The 22,299-nt window shown below is 51.6% G+C and overlaps 1 protein-coding gene across 1 annotated transcript; it reads right to left on the bottom strand.

Moving 5' to 3' along the window:
* Positions 1 to 617: 617 nt before the first annotated feature.
* PRRC2A (proline rich coiled-coil 2A) lies at positions 618 to 16,622 on the bottom strand. Its single transcript, XM_081245867.1, has 31 exons — positions 16,458 to 16,622; positions 14,458 to 14,632; positions 13,771 to 13,948; positions 13,306 to 13,405; positions 13,139 to 13,211; positions 12,657 to 12,800; positions 12,360 to 12,511; positions 12,084 to 12,163; positions 11,794 to 11,936; positions 10,586 to 10,676; positions 10,257 to 10,473; positions 9,366 to 9,840; positions 8,711 to 8,901; positions 8,190 to 8,484; positions 7,613 to 7,823; positions 5,545 to 7,410; positions 4,764 to 5,035; positions 4,430 to 4,560; positions 4,060 to 4,189; positions 3,867 to 3,952; positions 3,436 to 3,669; positions 3,149 to 3,289; positions 2,972 to 3,043; positions 2,686 to 2,853; positions 2,408 to 2,490; positions 2,014 to 2,224; positions 1,818 to 1,916; positions 1,490 to 1,699; positions 1,282 to 1,376; positions 1,081 to 1,171; positions 618 to 959 (listed from the first exon to the last, which is right to left on the bottom strand). Exons 2-31 carry the CDS (start codon positions 14,567 to 14,569, stop codon positions 819 to 821), a joined length of 6,492 nt encoding a protein of 2,163 aa, XP_081101993.1. The 5' UTR covers positions 14,570 to 14,632; positions 16,458 to 16,622; the 3' UTR covers positions 618 to 818.
* Between the last annotated feature and the right edge of the window lie 5,677 nt (positions 16,623 to 22,299).

Here is a 22,299-nt window from a genome sequence, read left to right on the forward strand (position 1 = left end):
ACCCAGTTCAAGGACCCCAGGTTCAAGCCCTGTGCTTGAACACATGACAGCTATAAAGGCACGTCCTTTCTTTGTAGACAGACCAAAGGGACATGTGGCTGCAAATTCTCTGCTGTCCCTTCCCCTTTTTAGCTGGTTCGTGCCGGGCAAATAGAACATGGCAGAAACCTAAGGCCAGGTTGTAAGCTTTGCAGCTTCTGCCCAGACCTCTTGGAACACTGACTCAGGGACATTAAAAGGCCTTATGACTCAGGATATCTTGCCAGAGAAGCCATGCAGAGACAGTGGTTGACAACCCAATGGAGTTCTGCCTTCCAGATGTCCCACCATGGCCCCAGACATGTGAGCAAAAGGCCTATAGGACCAAGGAGCTGTCAGGTGCTGACTGACTGGTTACCAACCAACCTCACTCACTGGCACAAGCAGCTTTGCCCGGGGAGCCCAGCTCTAATTCCCGGCCCACAGAACTTTAAGATACAACAAAAGTTTGTTCTGAGGTAGTTCTGTTACATCACTGAGGTAAATAGCAAATAGTTCCCTGACTGAAACCACTCTACAGATCACTTGGCACTGAACTACGACACAGGAGATTGCAAACAACTGACCCATCCCCAAAATCATTTTGGAAATATTTTTTTAATCCTTTTATTATTCTTTTTTAACAAACGGCCCCAGGGATAGGGGACCAGGGGAGGGGAGAGGAGGGGAAGCAAGGCCCCAGCCCCGCAACCCCTCCCCACCCGCCCCTTTCCCCCTTATATATTTATAATCTATATACAAGCCCCGGGCGGGGTGGGGGGGGGGCAAAGGGCACTCCCTCAGCGGGGTGGGGGCAATCCAGGCTCCTTGTCCCCTCGGGACCCAGGCTCCTCTGCCCTTCGGGACGGCCCTTCTCGAGAAGGTGGCCCCGTCCGCTCCCAAGGCTTCGGCGTCCAGCGCAGGGCATCTGGTGGGGAGGCCTGGGGGACGGGTACATGTGGAAGAGTTAAGTCAAACAGGGAGGTCGGGGATGAAAGGACAGGAACTCAGGTGGTGACTTTTTTAAATTAAGACTTGAGACCACAGGGGTTTCTCCTTCACCTGCTGGTAGAGGTCGATGCGCTGGGTGCGGAAGACTCCGCTGTAGGTGGAAGGTGGGGCCTTGAGACGGGAGTTGAGGCCAGAGAAAGACCTGAAGGAGGAATGACATTTGAGGCAACCTTAAAACCTGCCCCTGGTCCCCAAAGAAAGTAAGTCCTTGGGAATGGATAGGCAGTCTGCATCCCCATTCCCTTCTCTTGCCTTCCAGCTGGAGGAGTACGTGATGACCCAGGTCCCCCAAGGTGGTTGTTCAGTTTTCGATAATCGTGGAACGGCTTTAGTTCTACTGGGTGCAGCTGAAGGACAAAAAATTCATGAGCATCCTGCCTCTCAACCCTTTTATCTCGAGATGCTAAATCCTTACCCCTAACTCTTGGGGTTCCCTAGCACTTCAGTTCCTGTACCTTACCTCTGCTCGCCCCAAGCTAGGGCCGAAGGGCCTGGCAGGTGAAGGCAGCACCCGAGTAGGAGCAGGTGGGGGCCGCACAGCCAGGCTGGGGGGCTGCAGAGCAGGGCCCACAGGTAACAGAGAAAGGGGGGGTGGGGCAGGAGGTGGCGCTGGTGGCAGGGAGCCAAAGTTCACCACAGGCAGCTGAGAGTCCACCATGGGTAGAAGCATCTGTAACGAGAAACATGGGAGCGTGTGTTGGGGCAGGGAGAGAGTCCAACCAGGTAACAGAAAAAGCTAGAAGTTGGAGGAGAACAGAACAAAGGGGAACTGGGAAGATAAAAGGTACCTGCTGGGCAGGGGCCCCTGAGGGGAGGAAGCCACTTTGGCCACCAGGTTGCAGAGGAGGGGAATAGAAATCTGAAGGGGATGGCAGATCCTGTCGCACCTGTTGGGGAACAGGGAGGAATAAGTCAACTCCCCCAAAAGCATTCTTCACCCCACCCCTAACTCCCTAAGCCCAGCACACCCCCACCTCTTCTTACCTGAAGCAAGGGTGGGTCTGGCAAAGGGCTAGGGCAGAAAGCTGGAGAGTAGAGGAAGGAAGGTGGAGGGTAGAGAACTCCTCCAGCTGGCAACTTCCCCAGCTCTGTTGCTTGCAGTGGGGAGAAATCCAGAAACTGGCCCTTGACAGCTACCCCAGAGAGCAGTGCCGAGGGTGGGGCTGGGCCTGGGGGGAGGTACAGGGGCTGTGATCTGAAAAGAAAGTGGGGCAAGGGAGAGGAAAGGCATCAGGAAACCAGAGTCATTTACTCCTTTAGTCTGAGCAGTACTGTTAAGTCCACTAGCCGCCGGGTACCCTAGAAATGTATTCCCCTTCCCTCTTCCCCTGAAACACAGTTCCATTTCCTTCTGAGATCCTCAGAGATCTAGTCTTACCTGTAAGGGTGCAATGAGGGTGTCCCAGGGCGGAAACCTCCATTGTTGGGATGTAGCTGAGAGTCTATGGCTCCCCCTGAAACCTGCAGGAGAGCAAGTGTGGAATAGCTCCAGTTTTCCTGGTCAAGAAAAGCTCACTCATCCCACCCACTACAGCAAAAGCAGGGAGAAAAGTGAAATGACAAAAAAAAAAAAGTGTTAAAAACTACAAATTGGAAAGGTTTGATATTAGGAGACTACAGGCAGAAAGGGGTCTTGGGATAGGAAGTAGGACCTACTTGAGAACTGGGAGGCCCAGGGCTGCCATAGAAGACCTCAGGGTACAAGCGTTGGCCTGAGGAGCTGGTCTCTGGGCCACAGTGCCCAGAATCCAGGTTCTTGGATTGTGGCTCAGCTGAGGCAGAAGCACTGGGGAGCAGCTCCCAGTCTCGGGCTATGGGAATGGCCTGGGAAGGAGAAGCCTCGTCAAGGGGGCTATCTGGGCAACGTGGATGCCCAAGTCACTCCCAGACGCCTTCTCCAGAAGTCTAAGGTCTTTCCCCAAAACCTCACTCTCCCACTTACCTCAGTGACTGATACCGTTAGCTCCTTCTCTGCTTTTAAACTGTCTCCCACCACTAGGCACAAGTCCGAGTCCTGTGATCATGAGGCAGGAGAGATTGTCCCATGATTCAGACGTGTCCCCCACATCCCACTTCTAGTCCACCCAACCCAAGACACCCAGATCTAGCCTACACGGACCTTGTCACTGGTACCAAACTGGACTGGAGGACCAGGTCGATGGGATGGCCGGAGGGAGCCAGGCTCTGGGCCTCGGTCTGTACGCTGCAATCTTTCTGTGCCAATGGGCCCAGGGGGCAGAGGCTGCTCCCGGGGCAGCTCCTGGGTAGGGCAACACAGTGAAGTAGGGTTGGGGAAAGGAAAAGGAAGCCCCAACCAGCACACACAGGCAGAGGAAAGGGGAGACAAAAATAAGGCCAAAGTCAAAGTCCCAGAAACATTCTTCTTATCCTTTCTTGGTCGTTTACCTTTCTGTCCCCATCGTGCGGGGCAGGTGGCCGTCTCCTAGGAGGTTCAGAGGGTTCAGAGCCAGGTGGACCCTCGCCAGGAACAGCATTCAGGGGGGAGGGGCCTCCAGACCGCTTGGGGGGCCCCTCTGCTGCCCCCTTGAGTCCTCCATCAGGGGAACTTCGCTGGCTGCAGGGACCTGATGACACCTGAGAATCCCCACTCAGGTCCACCCCACTGTCAGACTGACTCATCTGAGAGGAGTGGAGAAGGATTTAGGTCAGAGTAGAAGGCACCCCAATACCTGACTGTGGTACACACAAAGACAAACTACAGGAAGTAAGTAGGCCGCTACGTGATGCAACAGCCCCACACTCATTCCAGAATAGGTGAAGTGTGACCACTGCTCAATAACATCCAAGCTCAGACACTCCTTCCCACCCTCACTTACCTCCGTGCCAGCCACATCCTCAAAAGGACTCAGGGGTTCCATCCAAGGCTCCATGGAGCCAGGCTGATAACTCTTCCGGCTAGTGGCTGGGAGGAGCACCAACACAACAGGAGTGAGAGAAGATGGCTCTGCGGCCCGCCTCACTCTCTAAGCCCTCTAACACAGTCCTTTCCTTCTGCTCAGCTCAACTCACCAGTGTGTATACGATTCCAGAGGTGAGGGGTCAGGGCCTCTGTTCCTGCATCTCTGGACTCTCCCTGAGGGCCCGGGCCCTCGGGTTTGGGGCCCAAGAATCCAGAGCTATGAGAAGGTGGCAAGGATTCCTAAAGGTGAGAGAGGCCAAAAGCAAAACATGAATGAGGTGGCAACTGAGGAATGTAAGCACCTGAGACAGAGTGCCCCACTTGTGGGGAAAAAAGGAGACGTGGGAGATCAACAGCGACTAACACTGAGAACTTGGGGGTGAAAACACAATGACAGAAATAGGAAAGAGTGAAGAAAACGTAAGTGAAAACCTTTGAAAGTGAGAGCAGTGAAACATCACCTCAAGCCCCATCCCTCACCTCCTGCAGCAGCTCCGGTTTTCTGGGAGGCCGCTCTCGCCGTTTGGGGGGGAAGGGATTAACCCCGGCAGAGTCCCGGGGAGTCCCGCCCGCCCCCCTGACCATCGGCCCTGGCTCCTCCAAGTGGGGGTCTGGGGAAAAGGGGAAATCCGTCAGCATGTCTTGCTCTATCACTGAACCGAGCTTTTCCCTCTGTACTCCACCTCCCAACCCTTCCACCCTCAGTGGAATGGAGACACCCAGCATCAGGGCTCCCAGGCCAGATTCTTCCCCCTTCAGCACCTGGCCTTCTCTGGGGATGGAGACATTTGCACCCTCAGCCCCTCCAGCTTACCCGAATTGACGTCATTGCTGTTGGCCCTCTGAGGGTCATACCGGGTTGGGGGCCGAGGGGAGGGGCCTTGGGGGGTTTGGGGAGGCCCAGGCTTGGGCCTTGGGTGGCCCCCTGGTGCAGCTGCACTTCCTTGGCGGCTGCTGAGCTGGGCCAGAGCCTGTTGGATGCCAGCAGGGTTGCTGTGGATAACTTGGTCCAGGCGGAAGACAGCAGAACTGCTGGGGGGTGGGGGAGGCAGAGGGAGCCCTGGGGGACGCTCCTCTGGAGGACGGCTGAAGAAAACAGAGCATCCGTTCCAGTACGCACAGAATTGTCACATCTTCCCTACAAGTTAAATCTCCTCTACCTCTCCACCTTCAACCCGGTCCTCTGCACTAAAATCCAGGTGTTTCTGAGCACTTCCCCCCCCCCCCCACCGTGCGGCTTGTGGGATTCTCGGCTCCCCAGCCAGGGATAGAACCCAGGCTCCAGAAGTGAAAGCGCCAGAGTCCTAACCGCTGGAGGACCAGGGAATTCCCCATTTCTGAGCACTTCCAAGGAATTCTACTCGTAAAGGTCTTTGGAGGGGAAAACAAGGAATATGGGCGGTGTTCCCAACGCTGTCAACTGCTTTCCAGCTACTTTAACTAGACTTGGATAACCTAGTGCACCTAAGAGCTTACCCTGCGCCCTTGGATGATCTCACACTCCACACCACCCAACCACACCTTTCCCCCAGGTTTTCTCCCCTCCCCCAACTTTTTAACCCTAAGAATAAACTTAATCACCTCTCTGTACCCACCTTCGGTTCTTGGGAGAGGGCCAGCTCCTCTTGTCCCCTCGCCCTGGGCCGGTCCTCCCTCCAGGGCCCCCGCCTCCTCCTCCACTGCTGCCGCCACCACTGCCAGACTTGCTGCTCGGGCCTGGGCGCCGGTTCTGCCTTTCCATGCCTGGCCGCTGACTCGAGAAGCTCCGCTTGCTCAAATCTTTGGCTCTCTGGCTCAGCTCTCCACGGGACATGGCTGAAATGCCTGGTCCAGCTCCACCTCCACTGCCCCCGGGAGTCCCCACAGCTTTGGGGGTTAGCAGTGCTGCTGGCGGAGCCTCCTTGTCCCCCCGGCGCTCACTGGCAAAGTCACTGCTCTCTGAGGCGGTCTCCCATTCCTCATTGGCTTGGTCGGAGTTCTGGTTTGACAGATCGGGAGACTTAGCAGCTGCCCGGCGAGGTGGTGGGGGCACTGCTGTTGTGAGGGCCTCCTCCGGCCCAGGAGTGGAGACTGGAAGGGCAAGGGAAGAGGGCTTGCCCTCGGTCCCCCTGGCAGCGTTCTCCCGTTCCTGTTTCAGTCTCCGGAAACGAGGCGGTTTGTCCTGCTGCTGAGCCCTCCCATGTCGCCTCCTTCTGGGCCGCTCTCCGTCTTCCACACCCATGCCTACGTTGCTGCCTCCGTTGCTGCCTCCTCGGGCCATGGGGGACAGGGGCCCTGGGATCAGCTTCTCTTTCAAAGGCTCCTTACTTGGAGGCAAAGGACCTGTTGGAGGCTTCTTTGGAGCCAGAGACTTGGTGGGGGGGCTCCAGCCTGGGCAAATGGGGGGAGGGGGCCGCCCTCCCCCTCGACCCCGGCGTGATGGCACCCCTCTGGGAGTGAAGACTCGTCCACCTCTGGCTGTGGAAAAGCGGGCTGGGGCTGGTGAAGGGGGTGCTCCTGATGGTGGGGGAGCAAGAGGGACCTGCGTAAGTACTCCTTCCTTGGGTGTCGGGGCCTCCTTGTCTGAGGGGGCCAGATCACTCTCATGGGTCTCGCTGCCTGTCTCTGAACCCCGCTGCCGGCGCCGCTTGGGGATTTCTTCATACTCTGAACCCTCACTCCGTGTCTCGCTGGCAGTGCGGCCTCGAGGAGCAGGAGGATGGTTTGGTCCCCCTGCCCCACCTGCACGCCCATCATCTCCTCGGAATTCCCGGTAACTACGGAACTCTCGGCTTCGGGCTCCCCGCCCCCGTCCCCCATAGGTGCCCCGAAAACCCCTCCCCCTGGCAAAATACTCCCCTCGGCCCCGACCCCGGCAAGAGGGAGGACCCACTCTCTCATAGGAATAGTCCCTCCGAAGCCTTGGGGCAGGGGAAAGAGTCCCACTGGGTGGGGTCTCCTTGGGGCCACCTATCTTCCCCTTCGCCGTCTTCAACGGGTCTGGCTTTGGAACCTTGGGGGTTTCATCTCCCTGTTCGAGGGGCTTGGGGGGCAGATCTTCGACTTTTGCAGGCAGGGGGGGTTTCTTGATAGGCCCAGCGCGGCGGGGAGGGGCCCCTGGCTCCTCTGGAGGGATTCCACGACGACTGCTGCCTGGACGAGGGCCCCAGCGGGTCTCAGTGCGGCTCTCTCTGCGAGGTGGCGGGGGGCCTTGGCCTCCGATTCCACGGACAGGCTTTCGACCGGCTTCTGGCCCGGTCAGCTGTGGAGTCTCCTCCTTGGGGGTTTCCTTTTTGGGTGGTGGAGCCTGTATCTTGGCTGCCTCATCATTGCCTGGGGGCCAGGGGAGTGGACGGGGCCCTGGGGGAGTTGGCTCCTCCAGAGGGAAGCGAGGGATTGGGGGCCCAGGGCCTCCATTCTCAGGAAAGCCTGGATAACTGGCCAGATAGGGTGGTGGGGGAGGTACTGGAGGGGTCTCGCTCCTGAAAAGGGAGACAGAAAAGAATGGAAATTAAGTACCTTAAGACGAGGAAAACGAACTAGATGGGGAAAGAGAACACTTTATTATGACACAGATACTCCTTTCACATTTACTCCTAACACTTCACCGATAACCCAAAGTACCTTTTCTCCTAGCCTAGATACTTACACTGGAAACCCACGCATTTCTCTACTCAGACTCACCTCATCCCCTTCTCATCCTCGTCAGCAGCCTGGCGCAGTGGTGAGGTAAGTGGGCGGGGGTCAGCAGGTGTGGTGGTGAAGACATCTCCTACCCAGGCCAACTTTGGATCCACTGGTGGGGTGCCACGATCCCGTAAGAGGGGGGGTGCATGGCGCTCAAATGGCTCTGAGCTTGAGCCTCCACTGTCTGAGCGCTCCCGGGGAACTAGGCCTGAGGAAACAAAACAGTATGAGAAAAAACACCCTTTTTTATGTTATAAGCCCTCCAGCCCAAAAAGCATCTCCCCAGTTAATCCTCCATGTCAGCCCGGTCAAGGCCTCCATCTCCTGGGCCTTGCCCACGCTCCTGAAACAGTTATCCACTAAGCTTCCCTACAGATGAATCCAATTAATCCCCCCACCCAGTTAAATCCCAGTTAAAGAAGGACCACTGTTTCATTTTTGCAACAAAGAGGTATCTCAGCAGTGCTAGGCTCCCCTCTTAATTGGTGGTCCTTCATCCCCACACCAAGATGCTGATACCCACTTCCCAGGACTAAGGGGTCCACCACCCCCTCCCTCTTCTATGGCCCCTTACCAGAGGGATGCACACCAGGAGGATAGAAGTCCAGAGGGGGCCGGCCCTGAAGGAGCCGGGGGTCCACATAAGGAGGAATCATCATCCAGCGGGGATCGAAGTTCATAGGGGGCATGGGTGGGGGCCGGCCCAGAGCACCTGGGTACAGGGCCTTGGGGGGGGGCGGCGGAGCCTGTGGAGCTGGCACAGCCCCCAGGGTCGCAGGCTGTGGTGGTGATGCGGGCACTGGGGCGGGCGGGGCGGAGCCCTGGTGATGCTGCTGCCACTGCTGCTGCTGCTGCTTCAAGAGCTGCTCCTGGGGAAGACAAAAGGGGGTGAGAGAGGCATCCGAGGCCCCCAACAGAAAAACGAACTGACACAACAAGAACCAAAAACCCGCAAGCGCCAACAAATACCTGGACTAGACGGAAACTAGGGTGACACAAAGCAAAGAGAACTGGTAGAGGGATCCAGGAAGGAACTCATGGATAGGATAAATGCACGGAAAGCAGCCCTTAAGAAGGGAAGTAACTTAGTTTTACCTGCTGCTGCCGCTGGAAACGAGGAGGCAATGATTTCTGATACTTGGGGTAGCCCAAGCCTTGGCTGGGGGGCTGCCGGGTAGGACCAACCCCATCACCCTTGGGCTCCACCTTTGGGGCTGGGGGAGTGGCAGGAGAAGGAACCTCTTCTGGTGGTTCAGGACCCTCTTTTGAGGGCACTTGGGGTTCCACTGCATTAAAGAAAAGACACTCATCAAAGTGGTCTAGTCCCCCAAGAGACATTCCATGAACACCCCCGTAATTTCAGCTCTCACCTCTAGCTCCCCCACTAAAGGTTAAGACCATCCCATTTAAAACCCATGAAAACTTCATGGTCTCTCAAAAGCCAACAGTGGTGGCATTAACTTCCCATGAGAACATCAAAAGTAACAGACACTTGCTTCAGCCTTGCTCCACTCTAGGCCTACCGGAAGTGGTTTCAGGTCACTACTTATTCAGGAATTCAAGTAACAAAAGCTTTCCCCCTCGGATGTCCATACAAGCAAAAAGATCCTTTTCGCCCCTTCCACTGATAGTCCAGTAAACCAAAACAACTGCCTTCTATTTCCTTTACTCACATCCTTACCACCTGCACCCTCAACCCCAAGCAGATAAGAGATCTGGCACCTGGTAGTACCCATCACCATCTCCATACCTGGGCTGGCTTCGAAGCTGCCACTGCTGGTGCTACTGGTGCTGCCACCACCACTCACCACGGTGGGAGCTGGAGCCACACCTGCAGTGGGGGTGGACTGGGCAGGAGAGGCCTGTGCCGGCTCTTCCGGTTCTTTTTCAGGTGTCGGGACTGGTGCCGGTGGAGGAGCTGGAGGTGTGGGGAGTTCTTTGGGGGCCGCAGGTGGTGGAGCGGGGACAGGAGGGGCAGCAGGTGGTACAGCAGGTTCCGATTTGAGCCGCTTGTCAGGTGCCCCAAACTTCTCATCGAGTCGCTTGAGTTTCTCGGCACAGGCTGCCCTGCGTTCCTCCTGCATGCGCCGTTCCTCCTCCTCTCGCCGTCGCCGGGCTCGCTCCACAGCCAGGGAGATTTCTGACGAAGACTGCTTTCGCCGCTGCCGCCAAGCCTCATCCTCATCTTCGGGTGCTGGGGGCTTGCAGGGAGGGCCCCCGCGATCCTGTCAGTGGGCAGACCCAGCAGGGCCAAAGGTATCAGTCATTATGTTTCTTATGATCTCTTCCACAGACTCATCAACTGTCTCTAGCTGCAGGTGCAAAGACCAGGCCTTGGGGTTGATGGCCTCTCAGGGTAGGGACAAACTCATCATCCTAGTCTTGCTTCCTCTCTTTCAGAGACCCAGACACCCAGGTCTCCTTGTTTTACCTAACTGGCGTCCCAGTTTCTCTTTTCACCCAGACTCGCCTAACACTGACGATTTTCCAAACCTTCCCAGAGATGCTCCACAGCTCTACACTTCCTGCAGCCCATTTTCGATCCTCCCTCCAGCTTCCTCTTATTACTACTGCTTCAATTACTCAGCTGAAACTAATCTCCCATGACTGACCCTCTCAACCCCTCACTGTAGACACTCACTGGGTAGTCCCCAGGGGGGCCCCAGTTCCCGGTGGGGCCCCGGTGTGGTGGGGGTGGGGGAGGCTTTGGGGCAGGAGGCCCCGGCTCTGTCTCTGGAGGCCGAGAGGTCTCTGCCCAGGCCGTCTTGGGAGGGGGTGGTTCGCTGCCGGGGGAGTTGCCCTTTTTGCCATCTGCTTCAGGGGGCCGTTCCTCACCAGCAGCTGACTGGGACTCCTTGCTGTGAGCAGACCAACAGTGGAATTAAAATCAGCTGCAACCCAACTCCTTTAAGAGTATATTACCATGAGAGAAACGGAGCCCCCTCCTCTCCCCAGAGGGCCCGAACTCACTGGCCCTCAGCTCCCTCCTCATCGGAGTCTCGCCCATCTTCCTCATCACTGAACTTGAGCTTCTCAGTGTAGTCGACCTCCTCGTGGGCCCCTGAGGAGAACAGTGAAGAGTGGTAACCCAAGCATTCTGCTCTCCAATCTCATATTTTCTGGAACACAGGAACTACGTGATAGGATGTACTACTAATGCCAACTGCCCTCCTCCCACTGACATCCAGATCCCCACCATGACTCTCATAGTTCTCTACCAGGACTTGGCTTTCCTCAACATATCTCCCCTACCTTTCAGTGTCTGCTTTTCTCCCACACAACCTGTTTTCTTAAGATTTTTTTTTTTTTGACGTGGACCATTTTTAAAGTCTTTATTGAATTTGTTACAATATTGCTTCTGGTTTTTTTGTTTGTTTGTTTTGCAGTACGCGGGCTTCTCACTGTTGTGGCCTCTCCCGTTGCGGAGCACAGGCTCCAGACGCACAGGCTCAGCGGCCATGGCTCACGGGCCTAGCCGCTCTGCGGCATGTGGGATCTTCCCAGACCGGGGCACGAACCTGTGTCCCCTGCATCGGCAGGCGGACTCTCAACCACTGCGCCACCAGGGAAGCCCTGCTTCTGTTTTATGTTTTGGTTTTTGGCTGCGAGGCATGTGGGATCTTAGCTCCCCGACCAGGGATCGAACCTGCCCCCACTGCATTGGAAGGTGAAGTCTTAACCACTGGGCTACCAAAGAAGTCCTGTATAACCCGTTTTTTCCTCATCAGATTTTGCTTTTTAAAACTAAAATACTTGGGAATTCCCTGGCGGTCCAGTGGTTAGGACTCCACACTTTCTCTGCCGAGGGCCTGGGTTCAATCCCTGGGAGGGGAATTAAGATCTCATAACTTGTGCAGTGCAGCCAAAAACCAAACAAAACCAAAAACCAAAAACCAAACAAACAAAAAGGGCTTCCCTGGTGGCACAGTGGTTGAGAGTCCGTCTGCCAATGCTGGGGACACGGGTTTGTGCCCCGGTCCGGGAAGATCCCACATGCCGCGGAGCGGCTGGGCCCGTGAGCCATGGCCGCTGAGCCTGCGCGTCCGGAGCCTGTGCTCCGCAGCGGGAGAGGCCACAGCAGTGAGAGGCCCACGTACCGCAAACAAACAAACAAACAAACAAACCCCAAACCAAAACCAAACCAAAACAAAAATACTTGGTCCTTAGTATCCACTCACCTGCCCAACCATCATCATTCTCCTGGTCCAACTGATCAAACTCTTTGAGATTATCTTCTTTAAGAATGGAAGGCCGACCCACAGGTTCTACGAGGCGCATTGGTGGCCCTGAACCTCGGGGGCCTGCCACACGGGGGAAACGGCTGTGTATGAAAAAGCAAACAGGAGAAGAGGTTAAGACGGCATGTTGTATAATCACATACAAGACTGAGCCTCCTGGCTAGAAAACCATCTCCTCCCCAACAGGCTTCCCCTGTCCCCAACCACAAACCCAGACCTAGATTACTCACCCGGGCCCATCAGGAGTGGGGTATCGGTAAGGCCCCTGGGGTCCATAGGGCGGAGGAAACGGGAGATATGGGGGATACATCTGCAAAAGGGCCCAAGAGTAGCCGCTCAGAGGGACAGTCAAATAGCCTACCAGCTCCCTAAACCTATTATCCTCCCACCCTCACTATATGTCACAGGCCCCTGCTTTCTATGTGTCCCCTCCAAAGACTAAGCCCTAATTCCTAACTCTCTTAACTTCCAGCACAACCAATCCCAAACAAGATATCCAAACTCACGAAAGGCGGCATCATTCCGCGGTAGGGAGGGAACTGGGGTGGGCCTGCAGGCTGCAGCCCACCCCGGGGATCATGGCCATGATGAAGTTTGGAGTCCGGGCCCTCCAGCTCATCAGGGCCACGCCCACCTCCGTCCCTCCAAGTTGTAGAATCTGTATTTTGGAAAAGGCAGAGCGAACATAGCTGAAAATGATGGGGAGAAAGATGAATAAGCTAGCACCTAACTCTGAGACGGAATAAGGTAATGTCCTGGCCAAAAGGTAACCACTCATTCACTCACTAATGGCGGCCACTCACTTTGGGGGCGGAGGCTTGGTCCGGGCCCAGACGACTGTTCGGCAGACTCCCTTTCCTTGGCAGCCTTGTCCTGGTCGCCAGCCGCCTGCAGGGTCGGAAATTCCTCTCGAGAGAATCGTGACAGTAGGCTTGATGCCCTTCCACCTGTTGGTGTTGAGGTGCAAAAGTAGGAGACACAAGTACATCTACTGAGGACGCACCATGAAAGTGGAAGGGTCTGATAGGTAGCAGATCCAGTTCTGCCTCCAAACTCACCCCCTACGTATTACGTGTTCATTCCCCAAGAAACAAGGTCAGTTTTGGGACATCCTCCTCACCTTCAGTTAATTCTGAGACAAACTTGCTCATGTGTGTCCCATGAAACTGAATATGGGATCCAAAGTTTAGCCAAAGAGGAACGAGGAGGCACAGTGGAGGTACAGTACAGGACTCCTGCCTACTATGGTGCCCAAAGAGACCTCCCCAAACAGCCCTGCACTCACCATCTCCAAGTGCTCCATGGGTGACACTGGCTTGTGCCCAGGACTTTACCCCGCTTGGAACCGAAGGAGTGTTCTGGGGAAGCAGAGATAATAAATGGTGACGTGCATGAGAAGCTACAAGCCATTCTTGCCCCTGCCCCTTAAATAACATCCAGTTCTTCAGATACCTCGGGGGCTGCTGGGGGTCGTTTCGGTTGGTTGGAGGCAGGCGTCTGTGAAGCCGGCAGTGGCTGCGATTCCGGCGGCTGAGCGGTTGAGGCATCGGAACTGAGGGGATGGTAGGATGAGAAGGTTAGAGTCTGAGATGGCTCCGGCTCCACTGCTTCTCCAACTGGTGGAGGACAGGAACTGAACCCAGGTCTACTCCCTACTTTTAACAAGTATTAGGGCAAAATACCATAAGCTCGTCACCCTGCACAGGCTGTCCTCTATTCTTCAAGCTTTCTTTACATCTGACAGAAAGCTAAAGGTACCATTCATTAGTCATCTGACAGGAGTCCTACAATAGGCAGGACAGAGTCTTCCCTGTTTGTCTCTGACTCTCATGTGGCCAGGCTAGACCAAGCCCCCATTCAGCCTGAAGTTCAAAGTTGAAGTACTCATAACTCCAAGTCCCCCAGGTCTCTGTCTACCTCTTGGGGTCGGACTGCTCCTGTTTGCTTGCCCATCCTGTTCCGTCTTTCGGCACTAGTGAGACGTTGGGGTCATTGCCTTTGTTCTCGGCTTTCAGGCTTGGAAGGTTGGCTGGGGGTGGCATACGCCGAGCAATGGCAACTTTCCCGAGACTCTGCAGGCCATGGCGAGGGGCAACTGGAGAAAAGGCGGAGAGAGTGAAAATGCTTTATATAGCAGATCTGACACCATCCTACCCTAGGTCCCATTCTGACACCCTCAATAGCTTCTCTTAGAAACCAAACTTCTCCTAGAAACCTTCCCTCCCTTTCCCCTCGGCAACCTCCAAAATTCCATCAGGAAGGAAGGCTGAGATGCTTTACATTCAATACTTCTATGTGGGATGGCTGATCTTGAGCCTGCAGGGAGCAAGCTGGCCCCAGACTTCTCCAAGTCCACATTTCTTTGCCTCCGATTCTTACGTGTCCAAAGACGGGAAACCACAGACACGCCTTTGTAGGAGGGTACTGGTGTTCACCCAAAGCGCAACACCCCCATGGGACCCAAGATAAAATTAGAAAGTCTCTAGTGTTTCTCTAACCTTTGGATGTATGTACCATAGTTGTTTCCCTTCGAAGAGCTCTGAAATATGTGCCCCATTCATGCCCAGCCTCCTATAATTAGGAACATCATTGCAGGACCCTCACCAGCGGGTTTCTGGATCTCTAAGGACTTGCCCTTATATGTATCAAACAGGTTGAGCGAGGAATACTTTTTTCCATCCTTCCCCTTGGCAGTCGGCCCCGAGCGATCGGACATTGCGCTGGAAGCTCATTGAGTACGTTGGGTCCTGCAGGCACCTCCCCCAAAACGTGCCGGAGCCTGTGGGCCAGATACCAAGTGTTTCAGTCTCTGCTCCATTTAGAGACTCCAACAGAAGCTTAGACTCGTAGGCTCCCTTTTATTCTCATCAGGGGCCCAGATATGTGGCCCTCTAGTGTCTCTTCCTCCAGCCTATTCAAACACCCCAGTCCCTTTAAGCAATCATTATCTACTTAGCTCCCCACGGAGCCCAAATGCCATGTACCCTCTTTCCCCCAGACACCTCTTGCTAAGGAAACCCAAATAAAAATCCAGTATCTTCCTAATACAAACACTCTCCCCTTTGTACCAGTCTATATAAAGTGTAGCGGCCTCTTCATTATGCCCACAAGTAATAATCTCTCTCCACCAAAATCATTTCAGAGACCTACAATAAAAAAGGGCAAGTCCAAGCTCCTGAGAAAACCAGAAAGACGCATACGGCTCCATCATGTAAGGAACAGAGCTTTAGGTCCCCTACTTATTAGATATCAGCTTCCTGTGCGCCAGGTTCTATTCCCAGCCGCCTCACTCCCATCGGGGAGGTTTGCAGGAAGGTATGCCGGAGTTTAAGGATTTTATGAGCTTGCTCAGCCAGGCTGGGGGGCTGGTGCCAGAGAATTCCTGAGGGAACAAATGGGGCTCTACATAGTCCCAAGCTATAGAACCAAGTATTTGGGATAGCCTGCCTTTTCCTACACTTGCCCCCAACCCAGCTCCTGGAAAAAATTTTGTCTGCAGATGAAATACTGGTGGGCTCTGGTTTACCCTATGTAGATGTGAGAAAAACAAAGCATTATGGACCCACCTCAAGCATACCATGTAACCATGGGGCCGAGGCCGGAACCAACTTCATTTTCCTACCCCCAGTAAAAACACCCATTGGCAGTCATTTCTTTCCCTAATACCCCTTGCTCCCCAAGCCGGCCAAACTCTCCAACATCGGTCAGTTCCTGGGTGACAAGGCATTCGTTTATAGAGAATGGTGTAAAGGAAAGAGATGGGAGTTGGTGAGACATCCAGACAGGACCAGGATGATAACCCAAATCAAGAACTTTAAGACAGGTTTAGATGAGGATTGCTTTTAAGGTGTTTAAGGAGGCCAGTCTTTGAAAATAAATTTATGAAGGAAAAGAGGACAGAAGAATAGTGAAGAAACTAAAACTAACAGAAGACAATTAATACGAAAGCAGGTGGGAAATAATACACGTAAGCGGGAATGGTAGGAAAAGGATGCAGACCAAAGTAAGGGAGCGACGTCAAGAGACCCAGGAGAAAGGGCGGGGTTGGGATAGAAAGGAGATAAGAAAGGAAACATGAAAAAAGCAGAGAAGAAATTGAAGAACGTAGAAAGCACAGATGCGGGATAAAAGCAGGGCTCCAGAGTGGGAGTGACTAGACGCGAAGTGGGGCATCAAGAAGGGGGAACCTTAGCGCTGGATGATGGGAGGGGTCCACTATGGAGGAAGGGAGACTCTTGGAAAAGAGGAGAGTCAGGCGCGGCCCACCCTAGAGCGGCGGCAGGGAAGGGGACCATAAATACGGGTGAAAGGCCAGGAGCGCAACGGGGGGCGGGGGGGGTTACGGCCCAGGAGTGGGGGGTCGCCCCATGAAGCCATAAGGTGAGTGGGTAAGGGCAGGCCATAGACTCAGAGAAGGGCTGGAAGTGCGGGTCCCAGGATGGGAGTATCGGAGGGGGAGGGGCAGGCAGGCCCGGCAGCAGGAGGACAAAATGGCGGCGGCTAATAGCAGCTTCTCCTCCCGGCCCGCCACCGCCGCTGCTGCCGCTGCCACCGCTGCTCCCGCGCCGGAAAAGGGCGTTAGCAGTCGGCTCGCCCAGACTCACCTGGCCGGGTGCGCGGGGGTCCGGGACCGGGGCCTAGGGGCTCCCCGGGGTGGAATGGCGGTGGGGCGGGGGCGGATGGCGGCGGATGGCGCCGGGTTCGGCTCCTCCCGTCTCCCTCGCTCACTCCGCGGCTGGGCCCCGACTAACGGCCCATCCGGGCAACCGCCACCCCCGGGAGCGCCCCCCCCGCCGCCTCCCTCCGCGCATAGACACGCCCCTTAATTTGCATAAAGGGCGGGGAGCTTTCTACCCTATCCCTCTTTACTTCCAGGGCTATCCTTATTTTAAAAAGCAGAGCGTGCGAAGCTGACGTATGTTATTTGCATAAAGAGGAGGGACTTAAGGCGCTAGGACGCCGGTTGGCTGAAGTGGCAGGCCCCCGGCGTCGGCCGTTGAGACGCGTAGAGGGGGCGGGAATACGGCGCCGGTCGGCCGGGCGGTTGGGGCGCAGAATTTGCACGACAAATAGGGGGAGAAAGAGGCGGGGCGTGCGTCGTGCGTTCGTGGAGAGATGGGAACGGAGAGACGTAGGGACGCCGAAAGTGGAAGGAAACGATCCTAGGCCCGTGGCGCTTTCGGCGAAGGAGTCGGAGCTAGAAGACGGGGCGGAAGGGTTTCTTTGCCGGGGGGCGGAGCTTACGTAACCAGGAAAGAGTCCCAACCCACGCTTCTCTTCGCGAGAGGTGAAAGCAGCAGGGGGGAGGGCCTTCATTTATTAAATCACGTCATACAAATAAGGTGGATTGACAGGCCAATCCAAGGGGCCAGGGGCGTGCATCACACGGCATAGGCCTTCTGTGGGTAGTTCTTATTTGCATAATATATGCAAATCATTTGAACAAAGATAGGCTACGAATAACCTATTCATCAAAATAGTGGTAACCAATGACTAAGACGGGCATTTAATTTTATAATTTACAATTTTCATGAATATATTTGTATATCTGATATTATTAGCAGTTTGCATTCGCTTCACAACGAGTTTAATTCTACGAAATGCAGCACCATTCCCCTCCTTTGTCTCCTATTACTCTGCTCCTACTACCCGTTCAACAAATCATTCAACAGCTATGTTTTTTTAACCATTAAAAATATATAGAATAGATTTTTATTAGAGCGGTTTTAAGTTTACGGGATAATTGAGCAGAAAGTACAGAGAATGCTCGTACACTCCTTCCCCTGCCTCAGTTTTCCCTATTATTAACTTCGTGCACTGGTGTGGCACATTTGTTACAATTGATGAGCCAATAGTGATACGTTTTTTGTTCCAGTTTTATTGAGATATGATTGACACACAGTGCTATATAAACTTAAGGGGTACAGCATAATGATTTGACTTACCAACATCATGAAATGATTACCACAATGTTTAGTGGACATCCATCATCTCATATAGTTACAGACTTAAAGGAATAGAAAAAATGTATTTTTTCCTTGTGAAGAGAACTCTGAGAATTTACTCTTAACAACTGTTATCAGTTTTAATTATATTTATCATGCTATACGTGACACCCCTAGTATTTATCTTATAAATGGAAGTTGGTACTTTTTGACTGCCTTTATCCATCCCTTACCCCCCACCACAAATCTGATCTCTTTCTCTATAAGTTTTGTTTTGTTTTGTTTTCATAAATTTCTTTATTTTTTGGCTGTGCTGGGTCTTTGCTGCTGCGCGCGGGCTTTCTGTAGTTTCAGCGAGTGGGAGCTACTCTTCGTTGAGGTGCACAGGCTTCTCATTGCGGTGGCTTCTCTTGTTGCAGAACACGGGCTCTAGGCGTGGGGGCTTCAGTAGTTGTGGCACACAGGCTCAGTAGTTGTGGCTCACGGGCTCTAAAGTGCAGGCTCAGTAGTTGTGGCGCATGAGCTTAGTTGCTCCGCAGCATGTGGGATCTTTCCGGACCATGGCTCGAACCCCTGTCCCCTGCACTGACAGGTGGATTCTTAACCACTGCGCCACCAGGGAAGTCCCTGTTTGTTTTTGAGGTATAGTTGGCCTACAATACTATGTTAGTTCTTGGTACACAACATAGTGATTTGATATTTCAAAATGATCACCATCATAAGTCTAGTTATCACCTGTCATCATACATAATTATTGACTATATTCCCCACACTGTACATTTCATATCCATGACTCAATTGTTTTGTAACTGGAAGTTTCTTTCACTTAATCACTTAATCTCCTTTGCCTATTTCTCTCCTCCCCCACCAACTACCTGTTTGTTCTCTGTATCTATGACTCTGTTTCTGCCATGTTACGTTTGTTTTTATGTTTTATAGATCCCACATAAGTGAAATCATACAGTATTTTTCTGTGTCTGACTTATTTCACTTAGCGTGATACCCTCTAGGTCCACCATGTTGACACAAATGGCAAGATTTCATTCTTTTTCATGGCTCAGTAATATTCCATGGTACATATATACTATATCTTCTTTATCTATTCACCTGTTGATGGGCACTTAGGTTGCTTCCATATCTTGGCTGTTATAAATAATGCTTCAATGAACATAGTGGTGCATATATCTTTTTGAATTAATGTTTTCATTTTCGTCAGATAAATACCTAGGAGTGGAATTAGTGGATCGTATAGTAGTTCTATTTTTAATTTTTTGAGGAATCTCCATATTGTTTTCCATAATGGCTGCACCAATTTACATTCCTGCCAGTATTGAAAGAGGGTTCCCTTTTCTCCACATCCTTGCCAACACTTGTTATTTGTGGTCTTTTTGATAATAGCCATTCTGACAGGTGTGAGGGGATATTTCATTGTGGTTTGAGTTGTATCTCCCTGATGATTAGTGATGTTGAGCATCTTTTCATGTGCCTATTGGCCATCTTTATGTCTTCTTTGGAAAATGTCTATTCAGGCCCTTTGCCCATTTTTTTATAGTATTTTTTTATTATTATTATTTTTTTGCCAGCATTGGGTCTTCGTTGCTGTGCGCGGGCTTTCTCTAGTTGCAGCAAGCAAGGGCTACTCTTCGCTGCGGTGCTCAGGCTTCTCGTTGGGTGGCTTCTCTTCTTGCAGAGCATGGGCTCTAGGCGTGGGGGCTTCAGTAGTTGTGGCATGTGGGCTCAGTAGTTGTGGCTCACGGGCTCTAGAGTGCAGGCTCAGTAGTTGTGGCGCACGGGCTTAGTTGCTCCGCGGCATGTGGGATCTTCCCAGACCAGGGCTCGAATCCGTGTCCCCTGCATTGGCAGACAGATTCTTAACCACTGCGTCACCAGGGAAGTCCCTATTTTTTTTTTCTCCTCTGCCCATTTTTTAATCTTTTTTTTTTAATTGTATGAGTTCTTTGTATATTTTGGATATTAACCCCTTATCAGATATATTATTTGCAAGTATCTTATCCCATTCGGGATAAGATACTTTCTGGCAGCCTTTTCATTTTATTGATAGTTTCCTTTGCTATGCAAAAGCTTTTTAGTTTGATATAGTCCCATTTGTTGACTTTTGCTTTTGTTTCCCTTGTCTGAGGAGACATATTCAAAAAAATATTGCTAAGATTGATGTCAGAGAGCATACTCCATATGTTTTCTTATAGAAATTTTATGGTTTCAGGTCTTACATTTCTTAGTTAGATTTATTCCTAGGTATTTCATTCTTTTTGATGTGATTGTAAATGGGATTGTTTTCTTAATTTTTTTCCTGATAATTCATTGATAGTGTGTAGAAATGCAACAGATTTCTATATGTTAATGTTGTATACTGCAACTTTACTAGATTCATTGGTGAGTTCTAGTAGTTTCTTTGTGGCATCTTTAGAATTTTCTATCTATAGTATCATGTCATCTTCAAACTGACAGTTTTACTTCTTCCTTTCCAATTTGGATTCCTCTTATTTCTTTTTTTTGTCTGATTATTGTGGCTAGGACTTCCAACACTATGTTGAATGAAAGTGGGCATCCTTGTATTCTTCCTGATCTTAGAGGAAATGTTTCAGGTTTTCACCATTGAGTATGATGTTAGCTGTGGGCTTGCCATATATGGCTTTTATTATGTTGAGGTATACTCCCTCTGTGCCCACTTTCTGGAGAGTTTTAATCATAAATGAATGTTGAATTTATCACAAGCTTTTCCTACATCTGTTGAGATGACCATATGTTTTTTATTCCTCAGTTTATTAATGTGGTGTATCACATTGACTGATTTATGGACATCGATCCATCCTTGCATCGCTGGGATAAATCCCACTTGATCATGGTGTACAATCCTTTTAATGTATTGTTGAATTCCATTTGCTAATAGTTTTTGAGGATTTTTGCATCTCTGTTCATCTGTGATATTGGCCTATAATTTTTATTTTTTTGTGATATCTTTATCTGGATTTGGTATCAGGGTGATACTGGCCTTATAAAATGGGTTCAGAAGTGTTCCTTCCTCTGCAGTTTTTTGGAATAGTTTGAGAAGGATGGATGGTAACTCTTCTTTTTTTTTTTTTTTTTTTTTTTGTGGTACGCAGGCCTCTCACCGTTGTGGCCTCTCCCGTTGCGGAGCACAGGCTCTGGACGTGCAGGCTCATCGGCCATGGCTCACGGGCCTAGCCGCTCCGCGGCATGTGGGATCTTCCCAGACTGGGGCACGAACCCCTGTCACCTGCATCGGCAGGCGGACTCTCAGCTACTGTGCCACCAGGGAAGCCCTGGTAACTCTTCTTTAAATGTTTGGTAGAATTCACCTTTGGTAGAAGCATTGTGGTCCTGGAGTTTTGTCTGTTGAGAGGTTGTTTTTTTTTTTTTTTTAATTACTGATTCAATTTCATTACTGGTAACTGGCCTGTTCATATTTTCTATTTCTTCCTGATTCAGCCTTGGGAGATTGTACATTTCTAGGAATTTGTCCATTTCTTCTAGGTTGTCCATTTTATTGGCATATAGTTACTTGTAACAATCTCTTATGATCCTTTGTATTTCTGTGGTGTCAGTTGTAACTTCTCCTTTTTCATTTCTGATTTTATTGATTTGGGCCCTCTCCCTTTTTTCTTGATGAGTCTGGCTAAAGGTTTATCAATTTTGTTTATCTTTTCAAAGAACAGCTCTTTCATTAATATTTTCTGTTTTTTTGTCTCTATTTCATTTATTTCTGTTCTCATCTTTATTATTTCTTTCCTTCTACTAATTTTGGGTTTTGTTTGTTCTTCTGTATCTAGTTCCTTTAGGTGTAAAGTTAGATTGTTTATTTGAGGTTTTTCCTGTTTCCAGGGGTAGGTTTGTATCGCTATAAACTTCCCTCTTAGAAATGTTTTTGCTGCATCCCATAGATTGTGGATCATTGTGTTTTTGTTTTCATTTGTCTCCAGCTTTTTAAAGTTTCCTCTTTGATTTATAAGTGACCCATTGTCAACAACTATGTTCTGAAGACACCAGAGATATGCACAGGAATATTATAGAAGTAGAGGAATAAAAATCAGACTGTGCCTGAGCAAGTTCAGAAATGTTTCTAGAAAAATGTGACTTATTAAGTGATATGAAGAACTAGTTAAGATTTAGCCAGGAGACTTCCCTGGTGGTCCAATGATTAAGAATCCACCTTCCAGTGCAGGGGACGCATGTTCGATCCCTGGTCAGGGAGCTAAGATCCCACATGCCGCAGGGTAACTAAACCTGCATGCCACGACTACTGAGCCCGCACGCCACAACTAGAGAGCCTGCACGCTGCAACTACTGAGCCAGTGTGCTCTGGAGCCCATGCGCCACAACTAGAGAAAAGCCTGTGTGTCGCAACAAGGAGCCTGCAGACCACAACGAAAGATCCCGCATGTCGCAACAAAGATCCTGTGTGCTGCAACTAAGACCCGATGCAGCCAAATAAATAAAATAAGTAATTTTTAAAAAAAGG

This window comes from Mesoplodon bidens (genome assembly GCF_964165515.1).
Source record: "Mesoplodon bidens genome assembly, chromosome: 10".
Lineage (NCBI taxonomy): Eukaryota > Metazoa > Chordata > Mammalia > Artiodactyla > Ziphiidae > Mesoplodon > Mesoplodon bidens.